At 37.2% G+C, this 12,053-nt stretch overlaps 1 protein-coding gene across 1 annotated transcript in view; it reads left to right on the top strand.

The window, feature by feature from the left end:
• Nucleotides 1–8,582, top strand: part of DCC (DCC netrin 1 receptor) — a 781,864-nt gene extending 773,282 nt beyond the window's left edge. The window contains exons 28-29 of the mRNA XM_061169229.1: nt 4,597–4,739; nt 8,493–8,582. Of these exons, the coding sequence (XP_061025212.1) occupies nt 4,597–4,739; nt 8,493–8,582 (233 nt within the window). The remainder of the gene's footprint in view (nt 1–4,596; nt 4,740–8,492) is intronic.
• Nucleotides 8,583–12,053: the final 3,471 nt, after the last annotated feature.

Genomic DNA, 12,053 nt, shown 5'->3' with positions numbered 1-12,053 from the left:
CCTGACCAAGGAGGTGAAAGACTTACATGCTGAGAACTATAAAACATTGATAAAGGAAACTGAAGACTATTTAAAGAAATGTTAAAATATATTCCATGCTCTTGGGTTGGAAAAATTAATATTATTAAAATGGCCATACTAACCAAAGCAATCTACAGGTTTAATGTGATCCCTATCAAATTACCCATGACTTTTTACACAGAACTAGAACATATAATCCTATATGGAACCATAAAAGACCCAGAATTGACAAAACAATCCTAAGGAAAAAGAACAAAGCAGGAGGCAAAACCCTCACAGACTTCAGACAGTACTACAAAGCTACAGTAATCAAAACAACATGGCACTGGCACAAAAACAGACATATGGATCACTGGAACAGAACAGAGATCCCATAAAGAAACCCATACACCTATGGTCAATTAATCTTTAACAGAGGAGCCAAGATTATACAATGGGGAAAAGATAATTTCTTCAGCAAGTGGTGTTTGTTGGTAGAGTTGGACAGCTGCATGTAAATCAATGAAGTTAGAACAAACCCTCACACCATACACAAAAATAAACTCAAAATGGCTTAAAGACTTAAATATAAGACATGACACCTTAAAACTCCTAGAAGAGAACATAGGCAAAACATTCTCTTATATAAATCGTAGCAATACTTTCTTAGGTCAGTCTCCCAAGGCAACAGAAATAAAAGCAAATATGAACAATTGGGACCTAATCAAACATAAGTTTTTTCACAACAAGGAAAACCATAAATAAAATGAAAAGACGACTTACAGAATAGGAGAAAATATTTGCAAATGCTGCGACTGAGAAGAGATTCATCTCCAAAATATACAAACAGCTCATACAGCTCAATATTCAAAAAAAATAAACCACCCAATCAAAAAATGGGCAGGAGACCTAAATAGACCTTTCTCCAAAAAGACATACAGATGGCCAATAGGCACATGAAAAGATGCTCAACATTGCTAATTATTAGAGAAATGCAAATCAAAACTACAGTGAGGTAGCACCTCACACCAGTCAGAATGGCTATCATCAAAAAATCTAAAAACAATAAATGCTGGAGAGGGTGTGGAGAAAAGGGAACCCTCCTGCACTGTCTGTGGGAATGTAAATTGGTACAGCCACTATGGAGAACAGTATGGAGATTCCTTAAAGAAGTAAAAATATAGTTACCATACGATCCAGTGATTCCCACTCCTGGGCATATATCTGGAGAAAACTCTAATTCAAAAAGATACATGCACCCCAATGTTCACTATTTACAATAGCCAAGACATGGAAGCAACCTAAGTGTCCATCAACAGAGGAATAGATAAAGAAGATGTGATATATATATATACGTGTATATATATACACGTATATATATATATATATGTATATATATACACAAAATATTACTCAGCCATAAAAAAGAATGAAATCATGACATTTGCAGCAACATGGATGGACCTAGAGATTATCACACTAAGTGAAGTAAGTCAGACCAAGACAAATATCACATGATATCACTTACATGTGAAATCCAAAAAATGATACACATGAACATATTTACAAACCAGAAACAGACACACGGACATAGAAAACAAACTTACAGTTATCAGAGTGGAAAGGGATGGAGGGGAGGGATAAATTAGGAGTTTGGGATTAGCGGATACAAACTACTATATATAAAATAACTAACAAGCACCTACCGTATAGCAGCACAGGGAACTATATTCAGTATCTTGTAATAACCTGTAGTGGAGAAGAATCTGAAAAAGAATATATATATCTGAATCACTTTGCTGTACACCTGAAACTAACAAAGCATTGTAAATCAACTATGCTTCAATTTTAAAAAAACCTAGAATTTAAAATTCAAAATCAATTAGATTTCACCATACACCATCAAGGAAATCAAAGTCAAAATTGTAACAAAACATATAAAAGATATATACATAAAGTGTTAATTGTTGAAATGCAGCTACTCTGTTCTACTAAATGTAGGGAAGGAAGAGGTGACTCATGGAATGTGACCTAGGAGGAACAACTTTCTATGGCAATAAAGCTACATTCAGCTTTCATCAGAACATTGCGAACATCCTTGAAGGGATTATAAACAGAATTCAGAAAATGAAATTCAAAGTGGGAGTTCAACAGATACATTCTCAACGTTCACCAGTACTGTATGAAAATTCCTCTTTAAACTTTGTGCTTGCCCTTAGGTGATCATCTATAAGATTAATGTGAATTACACAAGGTGGAGTATGTAGAGGGCCATTTTATAGCATCGTTCTGCCAGGGTTTTTAAATGCCTGCCTTTGTATTTGGGGTTACAACTAAGTTGGCTCTAGGAACACTGTGTTTATAGTCAGAGGCAGACTTACTATATAAATGATTTCTTCAGATCTAACGAAAACCAGCTGGCATTACATTCTCTGGAAGAATGAAGGTTTGCCTATTGTTCAAAGAGAAAAAAACTGAGAGTGAAAATTGATCATGTAAGACAAACCCAAAATCACTTGTGGCGCAGCAGTGAGCACCAAACTTATGTGTATAGGACTTTGCTATTTAATTTTAAACATGTTTTGGTTTTATAGCATAGTATTAGAACTACAAGTTTATAAAGGTTATGCCAAGTTTTATGTTTGTATAAATTTAAACAACATTGTAATAAAAGTAGTTTAAATTAATGCTGAAGTTCATTGTTTCCCCTTTAAATTCAAACATAATTTAACTGTGAGAAACTGTAATACAATAAATAGTTTCTACCCTCAGGTTACTTATAGTCTTGAACTCGATTTCATATTCTTTTACATTGCTTCTTCGAAAACCTCATTTAAATTGGATGGACTAGATCAAAATATCAATGATAAAACCTTAATTTGCTCAGTTGCAAATCTTTGCTCTGTCTGCCCTTTTGAAATGTATGAACTTAAGCAAGTTACTCCATTTCTCTTCATTTCAGCATCCTCACATATGAACTGGAGATAGACTACTTAGCAGGCTTGTTTTGGCAATTAAATATTAATAATAGCTAGCTCTCTTTGAACAAGTTATGGGAAAGCAGCCACTTTAAATATGTAATCTTATCAATCCTCACAAATTATTATTTCTATTTTATAAATGAAGAAACAGGCAAGAGAAATTAGTTGAACAAGGAATTACATATGTAGTACGTAGTTAGGCTTTATAGGATCTGAATTCAGATTGGGTTGGTAAGTAGCAAATTCTTCTGCACTATGTTATTTTGCCTAAAATGAACTAAAATGCTTAGCATAAGTCTAGAGCTTAGTAGGAACTCCATAAATATTCCTTCCTTAAGAAAATGATTGTTGTTTCTCCTGTCTCTATATCTCTTCTCATATGAGTTACCAAAAACCTCAGATCACCCTCTAGTGATAAATGATTCTAACTGCAGACTTTGAGCCTTGGTTTAAGAAAAAGAGTGAAAGAATATAAATATGAAGGAATTAAATGCTAGGCCACGGTATGAGAAAATGTGCTTTTGTTGGGATTTAGCATTTAGCAAATTGCTAGCCTCCTAGAGTGTTTGCGTTCTTTCATTCCCAGTAAGCAAATACCCGTTATTTCTCTGATAGTAGAGTAACTTTTGAGTTTTATTAACTAGAATTATGTTTTTGAAAGTATGGTCAAAATAACTTTTTTCCCCCAAAATATATAGTACGCCATTGGGATCATTAGAACTTAAATATCATCACTGATGATAGACGAGAACTGAGGCAAACTTCTTTTGATGACTTCAGTACCTTCTATGCTGAGGTCTTGGTTATAATACTAAGAATGACAAAAGTCCGTAGGTATGTGAGGTATACTAGCTGATTCGATATGCCTTTATGAAATTTTTATTTTAGACTATAGGGACAAAGTTATATTACTGCTATAATCTAAGCAGAATTTACAAGGCAAATTTTAGACCCAAAAAGAAAAGGTAGCCATTGTTTATAGCAGGCTGAAATATCATTTGGGAGAAACTCAGCAGTTACTCAAATGATTTTCATGAGGATTAGAATGTATTTCATTGAGAGAAACTAATACTCATCAGGACAGAATCATATCTTTTTTCTTTTCTGAAAGAAAATCAATAATGATATTCAATCAGGTTAGCCATAAAGGACTGTTTTGTACCGTAACATCTAACACTCATTTGCAGATCAGAGCAACCATCTCTTTTAACCGCACAAATATTCCTTGGCACTCACAGTTTATGGCTTATATAGGTGGTTTAGCACAGGGCTTTCTGGCTCAAAGCTGAGGCTGGCCCCAAATGAGCTGGGCTGACACTTTATAAGGTGTGATGAACAGTCTGCAACTCCCAGGCAACCTTTCACAGGGAGATTTGAAATCCACTTGAAATTGCATATGACTGGTGGAGCTTCATCTGGAGAGGCTAATCGGGATTTGTTTTCGATTCAGTAGAAATAAAATAAGCCTGTTCATTGTGTCAGAATCCATCTCTAGACTACAGAATGAACAATAACCTAAAATCAATGCCAACTCACTGGATTCGGCTTACATGCTTGAGAGTTTGTTCCAGGGTATTTTATACAGTACTTTCATCACTCTGTGTTTTCTTTTTAGGGCCTACTCTTCCCAAGACTCATGTCAAAACAGCCTCTCTTGGGTTGGCTGGAAAGGCAAGATCTCCTTTGCTTCCTGTGTCTGTGCCAACAGCCCCTGAAGTGTCTGAGGAGAGCCACAAACCAACAGAGGATCCAGCCAATGTAAGACCATCCTTGAAATTCATGCCCCATTAAGGGAAGCACTGCTGTGCAATGCAGTCTAAGCCAACCAGCACTCTCCATTAACCCCAAGCCCTTGTCATTCTTATTGTTTGTTTAGTTCTGTTTTCCTGCACTTATACATGAAGAGAAAAAACTTTAGGGAAAAAAATTATATCAGGGATTTAGTTATATTAAAAAATCGTTGGTACTTAAAGGCAATCTTATGAATACAAGCAGATAGCAACAGAATGAGTGACTTTACATACATATATGTATATATACACACACGTGTATATATATGAATATACACGTGTGTGTGTATATATAGATAGATAGATATACACTATCATCACTATCCTATAATGTGAACCACATGTGTAATTTAAAATTTTCAAAGAGCCACATTAAAAGATGTAAAAAAAAAATTATACACACACACACACACATTTTCATCAATGAGATGAAACACCTTGGCATACCTGGAAATATAACTATATAATTTTTCTTTAAAATAAAAAAATAGTAATAAAGCTATACTCTGAGGAGCTTTCTGAAGTTATCATACATGTCACTTATAAAATCATAAAATAGCCTAGAAATACAGAATTGAGAAGAGGAAAACACAAAATGAAGAAATGAAGGAAGGAATTTAGGAAGAAAAAAAAAAGAAGGAACTGATATATTTAGAAAATAGGAGGGGAAAGTTTAGTTATTTAATGAGAAAGGGAGGCAGCTAAAAAGTGATCAAATTAGAAAACTCTGAAAAAATCAATGGGGACCAAAAAAAATCGAAATTTGAGAAAGCAAACAATTCCCCCAACAATGCATTTTGAGGGAGATTTAAAAAGATGTTGCCTGAAGGCAGCAATTTAGAAAACTCTGGAGTGTTTCTGAATATAATTCAAGAGAAAACATTTAAAAGAAGGCTAAGGTACTAACACATATGATACCTTGAAAAATTAGAGGACTGGAAGGGGAAAAAAAGATGCAAAAAAAACCAGATTAGAATCATCTCATTTGAATTAACAGTAAATTTTTTCTTGATTTTTATTGTTTTCAGTACTACAAATAATAAAATATTTTAACACTTGGAGATCAGAAAATCTGGATATGTGTATGTGTGTGAATGTTTGCAGAAGTATGTTATATAATTAACATACTTTCATACTTAAAAGATTCAACTTTACAAGAATCTAATGCACTGCTCTGTCAGGATATAGCTGTTTACGTATTGCAATAGTTTAGTGTCACAGTTGTTAGCCATATCTTAATTCAGATCAAATTCCTAAATTTATATAATATATCTCATCTCATAAGGAATCATGTCAGGTGGCCCAGTTTTTGCACTTAAGATTGACTCTAAGGGACTTCCCTGGTGGTCCAGTGGTAAAGAATCTGCCTTACAATGCAGGGAATGTGGGTTCGATCCCCGGTCAGGGAACTAAGATCCTACATGCCATGGGGCAACTAAGCCTACGCGCCACAACTACTGAGCACATGTGCCTCAACTAGAAAGCCTGCATGCCGCAAACTACAGAGCCCATGCACTCTGGAACCTGTGCGCCACAACTACAGAGCCCATGCACCCTGAAGCCTGCACACCACAACTAGAGAAGAGAAAACCTGGACTCCACAACTAGAGAGAAGCCCGTGCGCTGCAACCCCACGTACTGCAAATAAGACCCGATGCAGCCAAAAAAATAAAAATAAAAAATAAAAAAATAAAATAAAACTGTTTTAAAAGTTTGATTAAAAAAATATAGTGACTCCAAGGAGTGACAGCCAAAAGTATAATATGAAGAGCAATAAGATTATATAATATGTTAAAGGAAATATAGAAATGGGACAAATAATCTAGATCATCACTATCCTATAAAAATATAATGTGAATCACATGTGTAGTTTAAAAGTTTCTAGGAGCCACATGAAAAGATGTAAAAATAAACAGGTGAGATTACTTTTAATGATATATTTTATCTAACCCAATATTTCCAAAATATTATCATTTCAACATGCAATAAATATAAAAAATTATCATTAAGATATTTTACTTTTTTTATACTAAGTGCTCAGAATATGATGTGTATTTCATGTGTACAATGCATCTGTATTCAGGCTATCCACATTTCGAAAATCCAATAGCTACTACATGTGGCTTGAGGGTGCTGTATTGGACAAGATCTAAATAATTTGAGAAAACAACACAGATAACTATGACATCATTTTGGGAAAGGAGTTATCAAATTAATCAGTTCACTTCAGCATCCCTCCTCATACATAGGTCAGTCTTTTGGGCCACATTGGCTACATCTTTCAATCCCTGTTAAACTCTGAAGATTACACATTACATGACCAAATCATTCACTGGCAGGCTGAGATTCCTATAAGAAGGTACCATTTCCATCCTGTTTAATACCACAAGTTGTTTCTTCAGTGGCTGGAGTGGCTTTGTGCATATCTTCTCCACCAGTGTTCTCATGGCATCCAGGGTGTTTATTTGGCAGTACTTAATATACATTCTGACCACAGTACTGAGTAATGCTTCCTGGCCTCCACAGAGCAAAACATCATGCCTCAGGCCTCAATTTGGTTCAATAATTTCAATAAGTTCATCAAATGAATGAGCTAACCAAGAATAATCAGGTAGAGTCGGTATGTATAAGTCAAAACAAAGGGTATTTCAATAAAGGAAAAGAAAAAAGATACTAACATTTATTGAGCACTTACCACTCGCCAAACTGACCTGGTGAATCCTCCCAGCTACCCAGTGAGGCAAGCTTGCTATTCCCATTTGACAAATAAGGAGACAGACTCAAAAGGTCAAGTCTATAGAAGAACTGGGATACAAATCAACACCACAGCCTTGTTTTCCCCACTGGCTGACCATCAAAATTAGCTGGGAAGCTTTACAAAAGGAAGAGATTCGAACCTTTCCTTGACCTACTGAATCCAAATCCCCGAGGCTAGTGACCAGGGGGTCTGTGCTCACTAATAGCGAGGTATTATTAATGACACGATTCTAGTGGCTCACAGTGAGGGAGAGTTACAGACAGTATGGTCACTAAGATTCCGCAGTTCAGGCTCTCCATTTTATCCACCAATCAAACCGTGTCATAGGGTCACCTTTACAACCACGCACAGAGCCAGTTCTGGTTTGCGGTGAGAATTCTGTTTTCACACACAAACTAAGGTCATAATCCTCAGACTTTTCACTGGTCAGGTCAAGTTCCCACACATAAAAAAGTGCCTATGTGGTGTTACAAAGAAAGGAAACCTGATGATGTAAATTCTGTTCATATCCTAATGGAAAGGAAAAGGAACATATTGACTATGTACCATGTGCTGAACACTGATAAGCACTAAACATGTCACAGGATGCTGAGAATAGCCTATGAAATAGATATCATCACCATCATTTTACATCTGAGGACTACACATCAGAGAGGTTTACTAACTTGTCCAAGATCACACAGTTTGGTAGAACTTGATTTGAAACAAGATTTTTTTTGACACTAAAGTCTTTGCCTCATCACAAGGATGAAGTCAGTGAAATAGCAGACAATCATTCATCACTGCCTCTTTTATTACCAGCATCTTCATTCAATGATGATATGCTGAGTCCACAGCCCCTGGCTATGGGCCACTGTGCCATGCATGAGAATACGGTGAATCAATTAGACACGGCCCTGCCTTAACAAAAGGAATGCACCGATATCCACCTGTACTAACTCTTTGCTCTCATTCTCTCTGTAGGTGTATGAACAGGATGATTTGAGTGAACAAATGGCAAGTTTGGAAGGGCTAATGAAGCAACTTAACGCTATCACAGGCTCGGCCTTTTAACACACATTGCCGAATTGATGAGGTGAATTTTCCGGGACCTTTGCAGCATTACCAATTACCCATAAACAGCACACCTGTGTCCAAGAACTCTATCCAGTGTACAGGTTAACCATCAGGACCACTGAGTTCTGGAAGATCCTGAAGCAGTTCAGAAGGAATAAGCATCAGGAGTTTCAAAATGATGACTCCGGGGTCCCTTAACAAAAGCAAAGATACGTCTTCACTGCAATGTCAAAGTTGAAGCTGCTAGAATAGTCCTGGGCCTTTGCCACTGCAGTGACCACACTGTCATGACAAATGCTTATGTTTTCCTTCATCAAGGCCTGTCATTTTCTTCTATGTGTAGGTCTAGTCTTACAAAATGCAAGTGCATTATTGAAGCCTGTACCCTGCCATGGCAAATCAGTGCAAGCTCACTATTTTATTTTCAAATTTAAAGTACAAAGCACCCATGGGAATTTTCTCACTACATAGCACCAAAGGATTGGATGTTTTTCTGACAGCACAAAAAAGTAAACAAGTAAACAAAAGGCAGCAAATGCTTACATTTTGTAACTCAAGTCATTCTTGCACAGGTGGTGGAATTCAGCAAGTGGCTGTAAAATTCACCCATTTTAGCAAGTATTGGTAAATCCACTCTCGGTTAACATTGATGTCTGGAGAACAGGAACATTTAGAAATCTACAACTAGTGGCATCCTGCCCGCAACCAGTCCATTTCCTAAAAGAGGATACAATATGCAATCTTTTCAGACACATGATAATTATGTGCTTAAGCTTGTAATAGGAAACTTTAATTTGGGTGGCTTTCATGCCATACCACACTGTGATGATATTTCAAAGCTTCACCAAGTCCGTCTCCCTCAGGAGTCTGGCTGGAAGGGTTCCCCCCTCCACCCCATCCCTCCCTGAGTTCCCTTGGCAACCAGCCCTGGCCAGGTGGCTGGCTCCACACATCCCATGGCCTCCTGACCCACCTTCCTGAAACCCTCTGTGGAAATGGCAGAGCCATCACGAGGAAGGGAAGGAGAATGGAAGGCAGTTTCAAACAGTACCTTCTCTTGAGTGATGTCACTTCCACCAACAGAGTCTTCACTGACTTACAGCAGGCCGTGTTGGTAGGTGACAACCACCAAGCTTTGTTGTCAAGGAAACCTCCTGCACCGTGCCTGCCCAGAGTCAGAGAGCAGCAGAGGGGAAGGCATCACTTGACACTTGTGACACATCCTAAACCCAGTGGATACTCTTTAAAACTGCATCTTCATTGTGAGATAGAATCTTAAACTCCTATTGCCATGTTTATCTACAGCTTGCAACTAGGTGAAATTAAAAAGATTTTGTGTGCACCCTTTTAGTTTTTGAATTTGCAGCTGCATTTGGAGTTAATCCATTTATGCAGCTGAATCGCCAGAAGGGAGCCAGTTTGCATATTTATCAGTTAGGCAACTTGAAAACCCAATAAGAGAGTTTCAGCTGAATTATTCCTTTGATTTCAAGCTTGAGTAGGTCATAATTTTAAAAGAGCATGGAAGGGATAGGATCTTTACAACCTAATAGCTCCTTTTATTAGGTGGGTAATTATAGATGAATCCCTGAATGAAATATTTTGAGCAAAATGGCACTGTAACGGAAGTAATAATTCAGATTATTTTTTTACAGTTTTAGGTCGGGAAGGAAATCTTATGTCAAAGAGAGGGCTTGTTCAAATGGTTCATTAGAAAGTCCGGTCCATTTGTGAAATTGTTCCTTCAACAAAGAGTGCTTGATCCATTTACTTATATTTTCATGAAGTCCTTCTGAAGAGCTATGTGATGTTATCCTATGGGGCAGATAACTCTTATTCAACATCTAGGGTGCTCAGGCAAAAAACCCTCCACTGACCTGGAACAAGGCATTTCATAACATAATATTGAGTCTTACAGAAATAATCCATTAGCTCAGAAAAGAAAATGTTCATTAGACCAGCCTTATCTTCTCAAGGTCCTAGGATGGCTTTCCCTTTCTAATCCTCACAAACATGGAACAGACTCTGAAGGCATTTGACATCCAAGGAAGGTCATGCTGAGTGTCCAGTTTGGAATGAGCTACAAATCTCGGATTTCAGGGATTAGTCCCATCTTCAGTCTGTAGACTGTATCTGCACAATCAAGAGAACTAGCATTTTCACAACATTCTAGACTCCTCTGAAGTCAACGACCCTAGGAAATACATTTTTTAAAATATCTGAAAATATACATTATTTGATTTCAGTGGATGCTCTTGAAACTTTCTTCATTAAACAAATCCAATGGTTTATTTCAGTAATCGGCAATGCTAATAAATCTTAGCGCCATTCAGTGTATATATAGTAGAATCCATTTAAATTCTCACAAGAGACTCTTGGGAGATGTACCCAATGGTTTGAATATGAAACAACTTGACTGCAACTCTGTACAACTCTGCTCCCCATTCTCTCAGATAGTTCACGCATGTGTACAACTGCCTGCCCAAGTTTATAGGTAACTCTTTAATTTCCCAGTCTCCTGATCTCTTGACAAGAAGAAATCTGTCTCTGAGTCTGGTTCATGACATACAGGGCTCTTTAAGCTCATAAATCCCTTTGACTCCCATAGCGATGCTTGACAGCCAACCAGCAGCTCTGCCACCAGGAGTCATTTCTCCCCGAAAAAGAAGAAAATAAAACATGGCGGGGCATCCTCAGGCCTCCCCCGCACTCTGCTGAACTATCAGGGAAGAGCCTCCCCTTGAAAAAGTTTGGTAGTTTTCATTTCATACTGATAAGAAAGCTATTTTCTTTCCTCTAGAAAGTTCTGCATCTGTTAAACTCACAAAGATGCAGAGAGCTCAAAATGCATAAAACATATTTGGAGGATGCTCTAGCTAAAAGTTCAATATTTCTTAGTGACTCACATTCAGTAAGAAACCAGTCATAGCTACCTCTTTGTAGAGCAGAGCTATAAGCTTCTAGGGTATTTAAATAATGGAACTTTATATTTGGGCATTATAAAATGCACACACAATTGAACAAGCTGGAAAAAAAGGAAATATACCAAGCCAGGGATATAAGAGGTGAACTTATTAAGGCTTCCTGGGAGGAGTTGGATATAACATTATTCTCTTCAAAATAAGGGTGATTCACAATGACATGTATGTTTTCGTCCCCTTCATTGGTAAGAGCTACGGAAGGAGAGCTGTCCAACATTAGTGTGTCATTCCAGACAACGTTTGGAAACTGTAATGTTTGGCACTCGTTGGCTTTTCTGATAAAGAATCTAAGTACAAGTCTTTCTGGAAGCCTTCGTAGTCTGTGCTTGAAGATGGCTGCTCGTTCCTAACCACCCTTGTGATACACCTGTCTGTTGACTTTGTTTAAAGAAACGTCTTCAGGTCTCCTCCAAATGTAATAGAGCGTCTCATACATGACTGCTGGACTGGAATTCTAACCAAAAACAAAAAAAAAACCCCACCTCTA

This window comes from Eubalaena glacialis, chromosome 15 (genome assembly GCF_028564815.1).
Source record: "Eubalaena glacialis isolate mEubGla1 chromosome 15, mEubGla1.1.hap2.+ XY, whole genome shotgun sequence".
NCBI classification, from domain to species: domain Eukaryota; kingdom Metazoa; phylum Chordata; class Mammalia; order Artiodactyla; family Balaenidae; genus Eubalaena; species Eubalaena glacialis.
The sequence above is the reverse complement of the archived record's forward strand: the minus strand, read 5'-3'. Positions and strand labels throughout refer to the sequence as shown.